Genomic DNA, 20,228 nt, shown 5'->3' on the forward strand with positions numbered 1-20,228 from the left:
ACCTCCCCTTCCAATTTACCCCAACTCCCTTCTTCTCTCTAATACCCCTTGTCCTCCATGATATTTGTTATGCTCCACAAATAAGTGAAACCATATGATAATTGACTCTCTCTGCTTGACTCATTTCACTCAGCATAATCTCTTCCAGTCCCGTCCATGTTGCTACAAAAGTTGGGTATTCATCCTTTCTGATGGAGGCATAATACTCCATAGTGTATATGGACCACATCTTCCTTATCCATGTTTTTTTCTTTTTCTCAAAGGGAGAGATAAGTTTTGCTACATTACTTTTCAGATAACTCTATTCTAATTTGGAAAGCAAGCAAACAATTGAGGTAACTCTTCCTTGGTTATTTCTCATGTGTTTTTTTTTTTTTTTAATAAACATATATTTTTATCCCCAGGGGTACAGGTCTGTGAATTACCAAGTTTACACACTTCACAGCACTCACCAAAGCACATACCCTCCCCAATGTCCATAATCTCACCCCGTTCTCCCAAACCCCCTCCCCCCAGCAACCCTCAGTTTGTTTTGTGAGATTAAGAGTCACTTATGGTTTGTCTCCCTCCCAATCCCATCTTGTTTCATTGATTCTTCTCCTACCCACTTAAGCCCCCATGTTGCATCACCACTTCCTCATATCAGGGAGATCATATGATAGTTGTCTTTCTCTGCTTGAATTATTTCGCTAAGCATGATACGCTCTAGTTCCATCCATGTTGTCGCAAATGGCAAGATTTCATTTCTTTTGATGGCTGCATAGTATTCCATTGTGTATATATACTACATCTTCTTGATCCATTCATCTGTTGATGGACATCTAGGTTCTTTCCATAGTTTGGCTATTGTCGACATTGCTACTATAAACATTCGGGTGCATGTGTCCCTTTGGATCACTACATATGTATCTTTAGGGTAAATACCCAATAGTGCAATTGCTGGGTCATAGGGCAGTTCTATTTTCAACATTTTGAGAAACCTCCATGCTGTTTTCCAGAGTGGCTGCACCAGCTTGCATTCCCACCAACAGTGTAGGAGGGTTCCCCTTTCTCCGCATCCTCGCCAGCATCTGTCATTTCCTGACTTGTTGATTTTAGCCATTCTGATTGGTGTGAGGTGATATCTCATTGTGGTTTTGATTTGTATTTCCCTGATGCCGAGTGATATGGAGCACTTTTTCATGTGTCTGTTGGCCATCTGGATGTCTTCTTTGCAGAAATGTCTGTTCATGTCCTCTGCCCATTTCTTGATTGGATTATTTGTTCTTTGGGTGTTGAGTTTGCTAAGTTCTTTATAGATTCTGGACACTAGTCCTTTATCTGATATGTCGTTTGCAAATATCTTCTCCCATTCTGTCAGTTGTCTTTTGATTTTGTTAACTGTTTCCTTTGCTGTGCAAAAGCTTTTGATCTTGATGAAATCCCAATAGTTCATTTTTTCCCTTGCTTCCCTTGCCTTTGGCGTTGTTCCTAGGAAGATGTTGCTGCGGCAGAGGTCGAAGAGGTTGCTGCCCGTGTTCTCCTCAAGGATTTTGATGGATTCCTTTCGCACATTGAGGTCCTTCATCCATTTTGAGTCTATTTTTGTGTGTGGTGTAAGGAAATGGTCCAATTTCATTTTTCTGCATGTGGCTGTCCAATTTTCCCAGCACCATTTATTGAAGAGGCTGTCTTTTTTCCATTGGACATTCTTTCCTGCTTTGTCGAAGATTAGTTGACCATAGATTTGAGGGTCTATTTCTGGGCTCTCTATTCTGTTCCATTGATCTATGGGTCTGTTTTTGTGCCAGTACCATGCTGTCTTGATGATGACAGCTTTGTAATAGAGCTTGAAGTCCGGAATTGTGATGCCACCAACGTTGGCTTTCTTTTTCAATATCCCTTTGGCTATTCGAGGTTTTTTCTGGTTCCATATAAATTTTAGCATTATTTGTTCCATTTCTTTGAAAAAGATGGATGGTACTTTGATAGGAATTGCATTAAATGTGTAGATTGCTTTAGGTAGCATAGACATTTTCACAATATTTATTCTTCCAATCCAGGAGCATGGAACATTTTTCCATTTCTTTGTGTCTTCCTCAATTTCTTTCATGAGTACTTTATAGTTTTCTGAGTATAGATTCTGTGTCTCTTTGGTTAGGTTTATTCCTAGGTATCTTATGGTTTTAGATGCAATTGTAAATGGGATTGACTCCTTAATATCTCTTTCTTCTGTCTTGCTGTTGGTGTAGAGAAATGCAACTGATTTCTGTGAATTGATTTTATATCCTGACACTTTACTGAATTCCTGTATAAGTTCTAGTAGTTTTGGAGTGGAGTCTTTTGGGTTTTCCACATATAGTATCATATCATCTGCGAAGAGGGATAATTTGACTTCTTCTTTGCCGATTTGGATGCCTTTAATTTCCTTTTGTTGTCTGATTGCTGAGGCTAGGACCTCTAGTACTATGTTGAATAGCAGTGGTGATAATGGACATCCCTGCCGTGTTCCTGACCTTAGCGGAAAAGCTTTCAGTTTTTCTCCATTGAGAATGATATTTACGGTGGGTTTTTCATAGATGGCTTTGATGATATTGAGGTATGTGCCCTCTATCCCTACACTTTGAAGAGTTTTGATCAGGAAGGGATGCTGTCCTTTGACAAATGCTTTTTCAGCATCTATTGAGAGTATCATATGGTTCTTGTTCTTTCTTTTATTGATGTGTTGTATCACATTGACTGATTTGAGGATGTTGAACCAACCTTGCAGCCCTGGAATAAATCCCACTTGGTCGTGGTGAATAATCTTTTTAATGTACAGTTGAATCCTATTGACTAGTATTTTGTTGAGTATTTCCGCATCTGTGTTCATCAAGGATACTGGTCTATAGCTCTTTTTTTTGGTGGGATCCTTGTCTGGTTTTGGGATCAAGGTGATGCTGGCCTCATAAAATGAGTTTGGAAGTTTTCCTTCCATTTCTATTTTTTGGAACAGTTTCAGGAGAATAGGAATTAGTACTTCTTTAAATGTTTGGTAGAATTCCCCCCGGGAAGCCATCTGGCCCTGGGCTTTTGTTTGTTTGGAGATTTTTAATGACTGTTTCAATCTCCTTACTGGTTATGGGTCTGTTCAGGCTTTCTATTTCTTCCTGGTTCAGTTGTGGTAGTTTATATGTTTCTAGGAATGCATCCATTTCTTCCAGATTGTCAAATTTATTGGCATAGAGTTGCTCATAGTATGTTCTTATAATAGTTTGTATTTCTTTGGTGTTAGTTGTGATCTCTCCTCTTTCATTCATGGTTTTATTTATTTGGGTCCTTTCTCTTTTCTTTTTGATAAGTCGGGCCAGGGGTTTATCAATTTTATTAATTCTTTCAAAGAACCAGCTCCTACTTTCGTTGATTTGTTCTATTGTTTTTTTGGTTTCTATTTCATTGATTTCTGCTCTGATCTTTATGATTTCTCTTCTCCTGCTGGGCTTAGGGTTTCTTTCTTGTTCTTTCTCCAGCTCCTTTAGGTGTAGGGTTAGGTTGTGTACCTGAGACCTTTCTTGTTTCTTGAGAAAGGCTTGTACCGCTATATATTTTCCTCTCAGGACTGCCTTTGTTGTGTCCCACAGATTTTGAACCATTGTATTTTCATTATCATTTGTTTCCATGATTTTTTTCAATTCTTCTTTAATTTCCCAGTTGACCCATTCATTCTTTAGAAGGATACTGTTTAGTCTCCATGTATTTGGGTTCTTTCCAAACTTCCTTTTGTGGTTGAGTTCTAGCTTTACAGCATTGTGGTCTGAAAATATGCAGGGAATGATCCCAATCTTTTGATACCGGTTGAGTCCTGATTTAGGATCGAGGATGTGATCTATTCTGGAGAATGTTCCATGTGCACTAGAGAAGAATGTGTATTCTGTTGCTTTGGGATGAAATGTTCTGAATATATCTGTGATGTCCATCTGGTCCAGTGTGTCGTTTAAGGCCTTTATTTCCTTGCTGATCTTTTGCTTGGATGACCTGTCCATTTCAGTGAGGGGAGTGTTAAAGTCCCCTACTATTATTGTATTATTGTTGATGTGTTTCTTTGATTTTGTTATTAATTGGTTTATATAGTTGGCTGCTCCCACATTGGGGGCATAGATATTTAAAATTGTTAAATCTTCTTGTTGGACAGACCCTTTGAGTATGATATAGTGTCCTTCCTCATCTCTTATTATAGTCTTTGGCTTAAAATCTAATTGATCTGATATAAGGATTGCCACTCCTGCTTTCTTCTGATGTCCATTAGCATGGTAAATTCTTTTCCACCCCCTCACTTTAAATCTGGAGGTGTCTTCAGGCTTAAAATGAGTTTCTTGGAGGCAACATATAGATGGGTTTTGTTTTTTTATCCATTCTGATACCCTGTGTCTTTTGACAGGGGCATTTAGCCCATTCACATTCAGGGTAACTATTGAGAGATATGGATTTAGTGCCATTGTATTGCCTGTAAGGTGACTGTTACTGTATATGGTCTCTGTTCCTTTCTGATCTACCACTTGTAGGCTCTCTCTTTGCTTAGAGGACCCCTTTCAATATTTCCTGTAGAGCTGGTTTGGTATTTGCAAATTCTTTCAGTTGTTGTTTGTCCTGGAAACTTTTAATCTCTCCTTCTATTTTCAATGATAGCCTAGCTGGATATAGTATTCTTGGCTGCATGTTTTTCTCGTTTAGTGCTCTGAAAATATCATGCCAGCTCTTTCTGGCCTGCCAGGTCTCTGTGGATAAGTCAGCTGCCAATCTAATATTTTTACCATTGTATGTTACAGACTTCTTTTCCCGGGCTGCTTTCAGGATTTTCTCTTTGTCACTGAGACTTGTAAATTTTACTATTAGGTGACGGGGTGTGGGCCTATTCTTATTGATTTTGAGGGGCGTTCTCTAAACCTCCTGAATTTTGATGCTCATTCCCTTTGCCATATTGGGGAAATTCTCCCCAATAATTCTCTCCAGTATACCTTCTGCTCCCCTCTCTCTTTCTTCTTCTTCTGGAATCCCAATTATTCTAATGTTGTTTCGTCTTATGGTGTCACTTATCTCTCGAATTTTCCCCTCGTGGTCCAGTAGCTGTTTGTCCCTCTTTTGCTCAGCTTCTTTATTTTCTGTCATTTGGTCTTCTATATCACTAATTCTTTCTTCTGCCTCATTTATCCTAGCAGTTAGAGCCTCCATTTTTGATTGCACCTCATTAATAGCTTTTTTGATTTCAACTTGGTTAGATTTTAGTTCTTTTATTTCTCCAGAAAGGGCTTTTATATCTCTCGAGAGGCTTTCTCTAATATCTTCCATGCCTTTTTCGAGCCCGGCTAGAACCTTGAGAATTGTCATTCTGAACTCTAGATCTGACATATTACCAATGTCTGTATTGATTAGGTCCCTAGCCTTCGGTACTGCCTCTTGTTCTTTTTTTTGTGTTGAATTTTTACGTCTTGTCATTTTGTCCAGATAAGAGTAAATTAAGGGGCAAGTAAAATACTAAAAGGGTGGCAAAAACCCCAGGAAAATATGCTTTAACCAAATTAGAAGAGATCCAAAATCATGAGTGGGGAGAAAGGGGATAAAAAGAGGTTCAAAAAGGAAAAAAGGAAAAAAAAAGAAAAAAGAAAAAAAAAAGAAAAGAATTTTTAAAAAAAGAAAACACCTAAGAAAAATGTAAAAAAGAAAAAATATATATATTAGATAAACTATTAAAAAATCGTTAAAAAAGAAAAAGGTAACAGTTAAAAAAAAAATTTTACCCGAAGGCGAGAATAAAAAAAAAAAAAAAAAAAAAGAAAGAAAAAGAAAAAATTAAGTTAACTGCAAGACTAAAAAAAAAAATCACAGGAAAAAAGCCATGAGTTCCGTGCTTGGCTTTCTCCTCTTCTGGAATTCTGCTGCTCTCCTTGGTATTGAAACCGCACTCCTTGGTAGGTGAGCTTGGTCTCGGCTGGATTTCTTGTTGATCTTCTGGGGGAGGGGCCTGTTGTAGTGATTCTCAAGTGTCTTTGCCCCAGGCGGAATTACACCGCCCTTACCCGGCGCCGGGGTGAGTAATCTGCTCGGGTTTGCTTTCAGGAGCTTTTGTTCCCTGAGTGCTTTCCGTAGAGTTCCAGAGGACGGGAATACAAATGGCGGCCTCCTGGTCTCCGGCCCGGAGGAGCCGAGAGCCCAGGGCCCCACTCCTCAGTGCGCCCTCAGAGAACAGCGCCCAGTTACTCCCGTCTGCCTGACCTCCGGCCGCGCTCCGAGCTCACCGAGCCTGCGACTGGTTCAAGGTAACACCTAGCTGTGAGCTTACTGTCGGCTCTGTCTCTGTAGCCGGCTTTCCCGTTCCAATAGCCGCAAGCTCTGCGACACTCAGACACCCCCGATCCTTCTGTGACCCTGCGGGACCTGAGGCCACGCTGACCCCGCGTGGGCTTCGCCCCGGTTTAGCCTCTGGAGCGATGTCCCTCAGTGGAACAGACTTTTAAAAGTCCTGATTTTGTGCGCGGTTGCTCCGCCGCTTGCCGGGAGCCGGCCCCTCCCCCCGGGGTCTATCTTCCCGTCGCTTTGGATTCACTTCTCCGCCGGTCCTACCTTTCAGAAAGTGGTTGTTTTTCTGTTTCCAGAATTGCTGTTCTTCTTCTCTTCGATCTGCCGATGGATTTTCAGGTGTTTGCAATCTTTAGATAAGCTATCTAGCTGATCTCCGGCTAGCTGAAGCAGTCTCAGCTTGCTACTTCTCCGCCATCTTGACTCCTCCCTCTCTCATGTGTTTTCAAGTAAATAAAGAGCTGGTCCAATTAGGAACTAATCTAAATCACAGTTTAGCCTGCAGTCTGCTTTGCCAGAGGACACCTACAGCTTCTGGGGGCTGTACAATGCAGGTAGTTGTGTGTGTGTGTGTGTGTGTGTGTGTGTGTGTGTGTGTGCGCAACCCATGATACAGAAAACTTCAAGGCTTCACGTCAAGTCATCAGACTGTTACTCAAATTAAACAATTCTGTTTTCTGATTTGTAATCCTGAGGATCAAGGAATGGAATTTCTAGGAACAAAGTTGACATGAACACCTACATGGAATTGACATCCTCATGGAAACAATGTTTCCAGAGCATGGGAAGCTGGCGGAAAATGCTGATCTATGCCCCAGGCCCACCAAGTCAGAATCCCTGGGAATGAACCCCAGGAGTAGCAAGCACTCCAGGTGACCCCCGCACCCCCAGATTTGAGATTAGGTTCATGTGAGGCATGATAGAGAGCTACTCAGTGTTCAGTGACTATTACCCTCCTGACCTCAGAGCCAGCAGCCTGGAGCAAGGCAGGCCTGAGCCTGGATTTTAATGTCACCCCTGCTTTCTCTTTCTTTGCCTGCTCCTCAATTCCCTTTTCATGGCATTGTTAATGGGAGCATTTCTAAGAAAGGATGGTATTACATATATAATTTGTTATTATATGTAATGTATGCATTATATTATATACAACAAGCGTATAACAAATACATAACAAAATATGTATGATAAATGCATATACAAATTATAATGTATACTACATATTAACCCTATACAATTTATATACATTTGCATGTTACAAATTTGTAATATGTATTATATTGCAAAGATTTTCAACTATTTAACTTTATTGTGCCCATCACAGTTTATACACTTAAACTTTAAAAAGGAGAGTTGGTCTTTTTTTTTTTTTTTAATGAAGGAACCAACTTTAAACTGTAAAAATCTTTCTAAATAGAACTTGAAGAAGTACTTTTTAGAATAAATATTTACCAAGTTCAATTTTAAAAATATTTCCATCCGTGGTTTATTCGATACCATTTGATGATTCTTAATATGAGATCACAGCCTAGGTTTTCAAAATCGCATGTGTTTGTAAAGCTTCGGGTGGGTCGCCTTTCTGAAGGGATCGGTCCAGCCACAGTTGGATGTCAGTTGGAAATGCCACCGAGACCCCCAGGGCACGGCTGTAATTGTTTCCCTTGTAGGCGGGACAGCCACCAGACAGAGAGGCTTCGTGGGGTGCATTCGGTCACTGCGGTTGAATGGGCTGGCTCTGGACCTGGAAGAAAGGGCCAGGATGACACCAGGAGTGGACCCAGGCTGCCTGGGACACTGCAGCAGCTATGGACACCTGTGTCGCAATGGAGGGAGATGTAGGGAGAGACCCAGGGGCATTGCCTGTGACTGTGCCTTCTCTGCGTATGACGGGCCATTCTGCGAGAGTGGTAAGTGTGCCCTGGGCAGGATGGGGAGAGGGAGGCACCTTATGTGGGTCTTTGCCTCCTGTTTCTGGCATTTGACCCTTTCTCTACAAAAGGATAAGGCGGTTCTCTCTGATTGGCTAAAGGAGAGTTGTTTCTCTCCCAAATTTGTCCATTTATGATTCTGTTCTTGAGAAGCTCGTGATGACTTCTGTTGGATTCTGCATCATTCACGTGACACTGAGATGGACAATAACTCTAAGTATATGTTCACACTTGGCGTTTAATGCTGTGTAACTCTGAGATGAAGCATTTTGTGGGCCATAATAAAATATTGTTACTCAGTTCAACATCATGCGAATATACACGGGGATAAGTTATCTTTTTATCCATACTTGATTACCTTTTTAATCAGAAATATTTCTAAATTTAAAAAAAAAACAGCAAAGTGTGACATTCTTGTTTTCTGTCTTGAGAGACTAAGGGTTAGAGATAGTGTGTAAATACACATAGAGAAGAGCCTTGCCTTGACTTCGTGCTAACATAACAAAAATGAGTGTCATTCCAGAGATTTCTGTGTATTTTGGAATTGGCTCGTCTGTTATCTACGACTTTCAGGAACATTCTAACTACACCACCAGCAAGAATTCGAGCTCCTTTGCAACTTTACTTCATGAGGGTTTGACGCTGGCTGGAGAAATGGCCACACTGAGCTTCCGGACCACAGGGACACCCAGCTTACTCCTCTATGTGAGCTCCTTCTACGAGGAGTACCTGTCTGTGATCCTCACCCCCAATGGTGAGTGTCGAGATCATAAGAATGAGGAGGCTGAATTAGAAAATAAGGGCCACAATGAGGGGGACTCTTTAGGTGTTTAACTACAAAAAGGAAACACAATTGCATGGCTTGCCATGCTAGTAACACTAGTTCATGATAACCCTCAAGTGTTTATTACTAAAGTTCACATTTCCATGATTATATTTAAGATACATTCCCTCCATGGAAGTTTGATCATTTTAGGTATTTGATGTGCTGCTAGGCTTCTTGCTATTCTGGGAAGACTTTCCATCTGTATGTGAATAAATTAGTTCTGCAATTCACTCTGAAACAAGATAGCTCACTTTGTACATGGAAAATATTTCCTCCTCCTTCTTAGCAAACTAAAGAAGTATATTAAGCTATCTAAAACCCACGATTCCTATGCATCACATGAATAGCATTGTTCTTTACTCTTCAGTGGCTGAGAAGCCATTCATGGCAATATCTACATACGAAGAAAAGTGGGATGAGAGGTACCCAACTCATGGCCACAAGTCTTTCCAAGACGTTGCAGATGAAGCATTAGCTCAAGCTGTAACCTTGCTTCACCGGGCGGAAGGGCAGGGACCTACTTTCTGGAAGATCTTCTCCAGGCAGTACAGGGTTATGGGGCAGTGGGCATCCCTGTGAAGGACATCAGGAGATTTAGATGTTGTAGCAAATCACTGGTCTTTCTTCTGTTTCTTGATTATGGCAGAAACATAAGGGAAAAAATTCTAGTTGTGCAAAAAGATTCTTTATGCAAATGTCAGCAATACATTAAAATGCATTAAAATAAGTCATATTAAAAGAAGTGATGCTTATAGAAACTGAATGTTAATGCAATATTGCTTGAGGTTTTGCCATTTAATACTATGAATACCACATGAATAATTAACTTCAAGCCTAGCTCCGAGTTCTCATATGCTTAACTTAGAATTTTTTCCTTTTGTTAAGGAAAATGGAAGAACTTGGGGAAAGACCATTTGGTCTTCACTTTTAAAATAGTGTAATCGGATTCTGAATTCAGCCCTGGAATAGCACATAAATGATCACTCTTCCTGGAATAGAGACTCTCAGTGTCCTTAAGCAAATGCTCAATAAATTCAAATTATAGGAAATAAATAAAAATAAAATGTGCTTTAGAACCTGCATTGATGGTTTTTATAAAATTCCACTTTAGTTAAAAATGTCATTTTTTGGTCTTGTTTAGGAAGTTTGCAGATCAGGTATAAGCTGGACAGGCACCAAGAACCTGATGTTTTTAACTTTGGTTTTAAAAACTTTGCTGATGGGAAGCTTCACCAGGTGATGATTCACAGAGAAGCAGCGGCGGTCTCTGTAGAGGTAAGAGATAGATTCACAGCAGCCACAGTAACCAAACCTGTGGCATTCAGTGTATGACCTCCAGCAAGGCTTTGAGAATAAATCCTAGTAACAGAGATACACGTTCATCAGTCTTCCCAGAAAGTCTTGGGGACAGAAAACGTAGTCAAAGTGTTTTCTTTAGCAGTGTCATTTGTTTGTTTAGCAAGAGGCTGACAGGGTTTTTGTTAATATCTGACTGCTGAAAATGCCAAGCTGTCGTCGTCGGTCGGGGAATATTGCCAGTTTCTCCCAGCGATTACTGGAGATGTTCCAATGAGAATGAAAGCCTATTTCCATCTGAGTACAAAAGAGCAAAGATGGCAGAAATGTAAACACAAGGGGAAAAGCAAGATTTTGCTGAAAGTGGGAATACATTTTTTAAAAGCCTCCATGTTTCAATTATTCATTGTCACTGGGTTTTGAAGAATTACCTTTATATATTGAATCTGTGCCAGTAATACTTTTTGTGGCTTGTGTTACTAATTTCTGTTTGAAATAAGTAAAAGCTTTAAGGTTTGAAATAGCTTATTGCATTTCTTTGTGAAAATCATACCAATTACGGATCCCTAAACCATGAAGACAAATAAAGGGGAAAGAATAGGCAATGGGGTGGTGTAAAATCCGAGGTATTAAAACAATTGCTATGAAACCATTTCACCTTTGTAACAGCACAAATGTATGGCTTGTTTTTACCATTTTCCTTGGTCTCCCTCAGACTCCCATTCTCCTATCCACCAAAATTACTTGCCATTTTGATGTTTGCTACTCGTGGAATATTTAATAGGTTAACCAGAATGCAAGGAGACAAGTTGTCCTGTCGTCAGGGACAGAATTCAATGCTGTCAAGTCCCTTATGTTGGGGAAAATTTTAGGTAAGTGTCAGAAAAAACATCGGACTCCCATACCCAACCCACTGACATGGATCAGAAGTGTCAGGTTGCAAACAGGGGAAGGGTTCATAAGGCTGAAAGAAGCTCCTTGTCGTATTCATGGTTTCCCAGCAAGTGACAATCAAGGTAGAAGCAGCCCTTTTGTCCAAGTGTGCCTGTAATCACCAGGGAGGGCTGTCTGCTAGGTGAGCCACAGTGACCCCTGAGAAGTGTCTCCACAAGTGCCCTCTCACTTGGTAATCAAGCAGAATGAAACTTGGTATTTTTCTAACAATTGAGGAAAGGCAAAATCAAAGCAGCTGTCACGTTTACAATTGTATATTAATCAGGGGTCAAGTGCAGAAATCACCCAACAGTAAATATAGATTTATATTAAGAAGAAAGGACTTACATTTTCTTTGGGCAAGTGAGTATGTGTTGGTGGTAGGCTGGGCTCTGCTCTGAGATGTGTTCAGTGCTCCCAGCTACCCCTGGAAGGTCAGGATCTGAAGATCCCCCACACCCGCTTTAGGGCTGGTAAAAGAATACCAGACTACTTAAGCATCAAATTATTTATGCCTTTGTTTTCCCCCTTGTCACCAAGAATTAGATTGAAATAAAAATTTGAAAGGTATTTTTTTCCTTTTAATTGTTTATATTGTAAACTGTACATGCTATCAATATCTAAAGTTATTTGGGAGAAATCCTCTTGTAGTCTTGGGTAGAATTTCTGCTCTGGTACATGACACTCATCTGGCTGTGTTGGTCCGAGATAATTCATGGACTTTTTACTACCTTTTCAGCCATTTGTACCTTGATTCTTTGATCATTTCTTCTATCCCTGGCACGTAAAACATCCTACAGATGCTGGAATCTACAGACAGCCCATGAGCCCATGTTCAAAATAGGGTGAGAAGCACAGTAACTGTTAAAATGGTGACATTTTTCTAAAAGACGATGAGCAATAAAATTATAAGTTCTTATTTTTCAGAGGAAATGGGGCAGATCGCAGTGTGTCCTTGTAAATGGTAAATGCAGATGCACATCATTTAGATGGTAGAGGGGATGGGAAGCTCTGTGTTGGTCCTGGGAGTTACAGTTGCAGATTAAGCCAGTGAAGCAGGGTCCCGGGGTTCTTTGCTGTGAAAACAGTCTTGGCATCATGTAATGGATACCAACTTTGGGCCAAAGTGGTGCTCCTGCTTTCTAACTGTGCCTTAGTGTGGATAAAGATTCAGGCCCCATGATGTGTTGGCAGAAAGGCTTTGCTGTGGCTTGCCGTGCGAGTGCAGAGTGGGCCTCCAGCAGCTGGCACAGAAATGCAGATGAGCACAGTTGTTCCCCTCAAGTGCTGGGAGAAGTCTGTAGCTCAAACAGCCCATGGGAAAGAGAGGGGAATAGCTTAGTCTCTAATGCGTGAATTCAGGTGTGTTTTCTAGGTGTTTCTGGACATCCATGTTTTGTGATATTAGTAGATTTTTTATTTTATTTTTTAAAGTTTTTATTTAAATTTTAGATGGCTGACATATAGTGTAATATTAATTTCAGGTGTAGAATTTAGAGATTCATCATCTAGATACAACACCCAGTAAGTTTTTTTTTTTTTTCATTCTATTTAGAACAGTGGGAAGGGAGGGTGTTTGCCTGAGTGGCTCAGTCGTTAAGCATCTGCCTTCAGCTCAGGTCATGATCCCAGGGTCTTGGGTCAAGCCCCACATCAGGCTCCCTGCTCAGTGGGAAGCCTGTTTCTCCTTCTCCTACTCCTCCTGCTTGTGTTATGTCTCCCACTATCTCTCTCTCTCTGTCAAATAAATTTAAAAACCAAAACCAAACAAAACAAAACAAAAACAGTGACATAGTATAGAAAAACCACAAGAACTGGGAAAACAATAGAAAGAGATAAGGTTCTCCTCTGGCTTTGACCCATGAGAATAACAGTATACAATTAGCGGGAAGAGGTTAGGAAGTTCATAAAAAGTCAGAGCCTAGTTGAGTTTCACAGAACAGTGAACAGTGGGATGGAACCACAGCCTTGGCTGTCAGCTGTCAGCTGAATAGTATAATTTTTTATACAATCCAAGTGGAAAGGAATTTTTAATATCCAAGTGGAAAAGAATTTGCTCCCTTTTTACGTGCTACTGAGCTCCACTCTCTGGCCTGACAGTTACCATTCATGGCTTGAACAGAGTGAGGAGTAGATCATCTTAGGGGTGTGCAAGCCTCAGAGCTCAGCTTACTTACATGCAGGTGAGGTCTGTGAGTGCAGGGATGGCCCATCTGCCCCCAGTAGAGTCATCCCTCCTTTGTTGCCGGAGCAGGTTTCTGTGGGCACTCTTCCCAGCCAGGAGGACAGATAGGGTCAAGGAACAAAAGGAACATAACACACACAACTAACTGCCTGCCCTCAGTGACTCTGGCTCTGAGAGGAGAGATGAGGCAGTTTCAGAAGTGACTGTGGCATAAGGTAGGAAGTTGCCAGCAGGAAGTGTGAAATTGACAAACATTTTTAAAGACAATTTAGCTTTGAATGTATTAACTGTAAAAAGATACATCATGGGTTATGGAAACTGATTTAATAACTAAACTACCTTATATAAAGGGAGTCATTTAATAAAAAAGGAGAATAATACATTTTATCATATACATTTTTATTTTCCTGCAAGTTCATCTGTAGAGAGCAGTAGCATGGAATCAAAGATGTTAATGTTTCTATTCAAGAATGGTCTAGTCAAAAAGCATCTCTCTCAGGCTGTAGAAATTGAAGTTGAAATTCATCAATGAAGTTTATTGCCTGAAGCAACTGAGTCTAATAAAATTATAAATATTCATTTCATCTGTACCTAGAGGTACACATCTTGATCAAAGGCTAATAGCACTTATCGTGTTTTGGGTAACTTTATTTAGGATAGCTTCTCCTTAGCAGTAACTACGAGAAGAAGACTATTTCATGTTCAGATTTGGGAAATAGAAGCTGAGCTTCTTTTCATAAAGTTGCATAAAATAGACCAAGAGACTGGCTAATGAAGAGCCATTCATTTTCCAAAAACAGTTGTCCCAAGCTATGGCAAGCTGTCCTCCACTTATTTTGGTGAGCTCCCATTCTTCAGTGGTCTTATTAACAATGACACTCAGGTCAAGTGCTCCCGGTTACTATAAAATAATTTCAGTAAAATCCGAGTTTAAGTGCAGATCATTAGGTTTCTAATTTTCTGTCCAGTCTTAACTTGGATGTGACCTGTAACCCTGAAATATGAGAGCTGTAAAATACAACAACCCAGTAAGATTTCCTGGCATTTTCATTAGGTTTTATCTCTCTAAAGGCTTTTGTGTAAATGGTATTCTGTGGATTTTTTCTTTTGTGCATTAAAGAACAACAATAGCAAAGATCCCCAAATTACCAAAACAAAAATCTGTTTTGAAGGGTGCAGAGTAAAGATGTGCCTTTCTCTTCCCTCCTGGGAAAGAGTGCAATACGTCGAATGTAGTTCAAGTCAGTACAGTCATGCAGTTAAACCTTAGTGGGGAAAAGAAACCCACTGAAGGATCTTGTGTTGAAATGGAACTCCATATATTAGAATTGGGTTATAAATAATATGTGGGGGTTACTGATACCCTCATGGACAGACTACAGTTTGGATACTAAAAGCTCCATTGACTTCTGTGATGTATGTTTTGTCTTTGCTGTGCTCTGCCTAAGAATTTATCTCATTTGGGAGGAAAGTCATAGGGTGGAAGACACAAAAGTTTATATAATTTCAGAATATGAATACAAATGAAAAGTTCCTCAACAAAATATTAGCAAATCGAATCCAGTAAAATCTAATCCAGTAACACAAACAAATTGTCATATGCGACCAGATAAGATTTATCCTAGGAATTTAAGGTTGGGTCAGCAGATAAAAACAATCAATGTAATACAGCATATTAATAGAATAAAGGACAAAAACCACATGGTTGTCTGAATAGGCACATAAAAAGCATTTGAAAAAAATCCACTGTGCTTTCATTAAAAAAATAAAATAAAACAAAAAAACAAAGTAGGAATAGAAAGAAACCTCCTTGCATGTAAAAAGACAGCTACAAAAACCCCATGCCTGGCATCACACTTAATGGAAAATAATGGAAATCTTTCCCTAAGATCAGGAATAAGATAAGGATGTCTACTCTCACCACCTTCCTTCAGGATTGTAGTACAGGTTTGAGTGAGGGCTACAAGGCAAGAAACAAAGAGTAAAAAGTATCCAGAATGAAAAGGAAGAAGTAAAACTATGTCTATTTGAACAGAACGGGATCTTATAAGGAATCCATGAAAAAAGCTAATGGAGATAGTTCACAGTAGGAGCAAGGATATAAGATCAACATACAGAAATTTATTGTATTTTTATACTAGCAATGAATAATACAAAAACAAAATGAAGACCAAAATGTAAATTCCACTTAAAGTAGCATCAGATAGAATAAAATACCTTGGAATAACTTGAACAGAAGAGGTGTGAGACACATACACTGGAAACTATGAAGCACTGCTGGAAAGAATTAAGGAAGATTCACACAAATGGAAAGACATCCATGTCCATAGACTGGAAGTGTTAACATTGCTAAGGTGGTGGTGCTCTCCAAATTGATCTACAGGTTCAATACAATTCCGATCCAAGTCCAAGTGACAAGTCGATCCTAAATGCATATGGAAATGCAAGGGACTCCAATTAACCAAAACCATCTTGAAAAGAAGAGTGAAGCTGGAGTTTTTGCCCTGGATTCTTTTTTAATTTATTTTTTATTTTCAGCATAACAGTATTCATTACTTTTGCACCACACCTAGTGCTCCATGCAATCCATGCCCTCTATAATACCCACCACCTGGTAGCCTGACCTCCCAACCCCCGCCCCTTCAAATCCCTCAGATTGTTTTTCAGAGTCCATAGTCTCTCATGGTTCACCTCCCCTTCCAATTTACCCCAACTCCCTTCTCCTCTCTAACTCCCCATTTCCTCCATGCTATTTGTTATACTCCACAAATAAGTGAAACCATATGATAATTGACTCTCTCTGCTTGACTAATTTCACTCAACATAATCTCTTCCAGTCCCGTCCATGTTGCTCAAAAGTTGGGTATTCATCCTTTCTGATGGAAGCATAATACTCCACAGTATATATGGACCACATCCTCCTTATCCATTTGTCCGTTGAAGTGCATCTTGGTTCTTTCCACAGTTTGGCAACCTTGGTCATTATTGCTATGAACATTGGGGCACCGATGACCCTTCTTTTTACTATGTCTGTATCTTTGGGGTAAATACCCAGTAGTGCGATTGCAGGGTCATAGGGTAGCTCTATTTTTAATTTCTTAAGGAATCCCCAGACTGTTTTCCAAAGTGGCTGCACCAACTTGCATTCCCACCAACAGTGTAAGAGGGTTCTCCTTTCTCCACATCCTCTCCAACACACATTATTTATGGTTTTGTTAATTTGGGCCATTCTAACTGGCGTAAGGTGGTATCTCAATGTTGTTTTGATTTTGATCTCCCTGATGGCTAGTGATGATGAACATTATTTCATGTGTCTGTTAGCCATTTGTATGTCTTCATTGGAGAAGTGTCTGTTCATGTCTTCTGCCCATTTTTTGGCATGAATATCTGTTTTGTGTGTGTTGAGTTTGTGGAGTTCTTTATAGATCTTGGATATCAGCCTTTTGTCTGTACTGTCATTTATGGATATCTTCTCCCATTCCATGGGTTGCCTCTTTGTTTTGTTGATGGTTTCCTTTGCTGTGCAGAAGCTTTTGATCTTGATAAGTCCCAAAAGTTCATTTTCACTTTTGTTTCCTTTGCCTTTGGAGACATATCTTAAAAGAAGTTGCTGTGGCTGATATCGAAGAGGTTACTGCTGATGTTCTCTTCTAGGACTTTGATAGATTCCTGCCTCATGTTGAGGTCTTTTATCCATTTAGAGTTTGTATTTGCATATGACATAAGAGAATGGTTGAGTTTCATTCTTCCACACATAGCTGTCCAATTTTCCCAGCACCATCTATTGAAGAGACTGTCTTTTTTCCATTGTATATTTTCTCCTGCTTGGTCGAAAACTATTTGACCATAGAGTTGAGGGTCCATATCTGGGCTCTCTCCTCTGTTCCACTGGTCTATGTGTCTGTTTTTGTGCCAGTACCATGCTGACCTGGGGATCACAGCTTTGTAGAAAAGCTTGAAATCAGGCAACATGATGCCCCCAGTTGTTTTTCTTTTCCAACATTTCCTTAGCAATTCAGAGTCTCTTCTGATTCCATACAAATTTTAGGATTGTTTGCTCCAACTTTATAAGAAATTTTTTACAGAGTATATACAGAGCTCTCACAACCAAACAAAATGACAAATGACCCAATTTTAAAATGGTCAAAAGATCTGGTCAAAGGCTGAAATCAAAGACATTTCTTTGAAGATTTACCAAAAACTGATATGAAATGATGCTCAAGATCATTAGCCAGCAAAGGAATGCAAATCTAAACCACAAGATTTCACTAAAAAACCATAACAAGTGGAGGAGGTGGAGAAATTTGAGAGTTTGTGCATTGGTGATGGGAATGTAAAATGTGTAGCCACTGTGGAAAAACAGTTTGGCAGTTTATCTGGGAGTTAAACACAGAGTTACCATATGACCTCTCCTAGGTATATACCCAAGAGAATTGAAAACATATGTCCAGACACAAAAGGTGTACGTAAATCCCTGTAGCTGTGTTCTCCACTAATAACCCAGCATGGGAATAGCCCCAGCCACTGACCACTAAGTGATACAGTGTTATGTTTCATGCCAGTGTTTCACTGTGTGCTACAAACAAAAGTGAAATATTGGCCATAAAATGTAATGAAGTAGCAACACAAGCTACAAATGGGTGAAAACATGATGTTAAATAAATGAGGATAAATACCAAAAGTGACTTACTGTGTGATTTATTTTGGATGAAATGTCCAGAATAGGTAAATTATAGAAACAGGAAGTTTATGTTTTCCCAGGGCTGGAGAGGGGTAGGAATGGGATGTGGAGTCTAATGTGCACTAGGTTTCTTTAGGAGAGATAGAAAGATTCTGCGAGTGAATACTGGTAACGGTTTTACAACTGTGTAAATATACAAAATCCCCTTGAATTGTATACTTTAAAAAGATCAGTCTTATGGTATGTGAATTGTATCTCAATATAAAAAAAAAAGTATTACAGATTCATTTCTTTTGCCAATGCCTCTTCTGCACACACAGCTGGGAGAAGTGATGGTGAGTGATGGTGAGTGATGAGTTGTAACCGGGTGTCTATTTTGAAGTGTGAATGAGTGTGTTCCAGGACAGGGTGTGATGGGAGGTGGGGGGAGAGAAGTGGAAGGGCTCAGGGTTCAGGACTGCTGAAACAGGCAGAGACACATCAGGTGGGGCTGCACAACTGTGAAGACGACTAAGGAACTAAGAGCAGCGATTGTGTGGAGTTCTGATGTAATCATCTTGTTGGGTGAAAGAGTGGTGGGGATTGCCTACGTGTCATTACACAAAGAGTCTGTATTATATACTAAGGAATAGTGCTCCAGGAAGCTCCTACTAGCATTGCTCACTCTGAGTGCATAGGGCACCAGATTACCCCCTGATTTTTTCTCTGGTATTAGCTGCAAGCACTGGGAGAGCCTGGTGCTCCGTGGGCCTGTGTTTCGGGGAGGAAGGAATAATTCATTCACTTCTTTCTCACTCTGAAAATCAGGGCCTCCTGTCTCTGAATTGTTGGAAAGATGGACTGGAAAAGTCTGTCTTCTACTCGTTTTCTAATTATGTCATTTATCTTGAATTAAAAAAAAAAAAAAAGGTTTGACTTCCAGAGGGAAGGTCAGCATTGCTTAGCATGGTTATACCTATCCTCAGTGCCCCTCGTGGAGCAGGAGATGGGCTGAATGGTTGGGCCATATTCCTTCTGCCATGGTAAGAGAGAGAGAGACTTCTTCCTACATTCTGTTTGGGGCCAGATCATGAACCTGCAGGTATGCTGCTGGGTATGGGACAGAAAAGATGCAGCCTCTAGCTTGCCAGGACCCCCATACCGTCTAAGATACTCATCCATGGAGTTCTCATTAGCAGAACAATAAATCAATAGCTAAAAAGATGATGTTGCCCCTAAGAAGACAGGGAGGAGGACTGAAGACAACAACTACAATTCCCACATCAAAATAGAGCCATTAAAGAAGACAGAACAGGGCGCCGGGGTGGCTCAGTGGGTTAAGCCACTGCCTTCGGCTCAGGTCATGATCTCAGGGTCCTGGGATCGAGTCCCGCATCGGGCTCTCTGCTCAGCGGGGAGCCTGCTTCCATCTCTCTCTCTCTGCCTGCCTCTCTGCCTACTTGTGGTCTCTGTCTGTCAAATAAACAAATAAAATCTTTAAAAAAAAAAAAAAAGAAGACAGAACACAACTGCGATGAGACTTGGCACTCAAAGACACTTGAAAAACTCACACACCAACTCTGGGGGTTAAAGTAAATACAGGTTTTCACAATTTTACAGGGTTATCTGAAGGAGAGAATCATCACTGGTTATCATTAGACAGTGGTCTGGAATATTACAGAGATGGGCTATCTCAAACCGCAAAGAAAAAAAGATTAAGAGAGAGAAATTAGAAGGGAAAATAAGAGAAAACCTAATGGGGATAATTAGAGATCCAGAAACAGAACTGGAAGCAAAGACAGTAATTATGCATGAAAAAAAATTCTCTGAGCTAAAGGAAAACTTGAGTTGCAGATTGAAAGTACGCATCAATTCTGACGAGAAAAGGCATACAACTGGGAAAATTTCCAAATTGCAAAACCCACAGAGAAAAGTCCTCCAAACTTTCCAGGCAGAAGTTACTACAATGAAAAAATAATGATTGTGGCATCAGCATCTAACTTCTCATTTGTTACAGCAGGATAAAAAAAAATGATGTGGATCATTGTTAGTATGGCTGAGGAATGAGCCACAATGCAAGCATCTAATATA

The 20,228-nt window shown here is 40.1% G+C and overlaps 1 protein-coding gene across 1 annotated transcript in view; it reads left to right on the forward strand.

The window, feature by feature from the left end:
• The window catches only part of LOC131829004 (contactin-associated protein-like 3), a 181,847-nt gene that overhangs the window by 153,232 nt on the left and 8,387 nt on the right, over positions 1-20,228 (forward strand). Inside the window, exons 18-21 of the mRNA XM_059170309.1 lie at positions 7,977-8,216; positions 8,761-8,991; positions 10,205-10,338; positions 11,144-11,231. Of these exons, the coding sequence (XP_059026292.1) occupies positions 7,977-8,216; positions 8,761-8,991; positions 10,205-10,338; positions 11,144-11,231 (693 nt within the window). The remainder of the gene's footprint in view (positions 1-7,976; positions 8,217-8,760; positions 8,992-10,204; positions 10,339-11,143; positions 11,232-20,228) is intronic.

Source organism: Mustela lutreola, chromosome 4 (assembly GCF_030435805.1).
Source record: "Mustela lutreola isolate mMusLut2 chromosome 4, mMusLut2.pri, whole genome shotgun sequence".
Taxonomy (NCBI): domain Eukaryota; kingdom Metazoa; phylum Chordata; class Mammalia; order Carnivora; family Mustelidae; genus Mustela; species Mustela lutreola.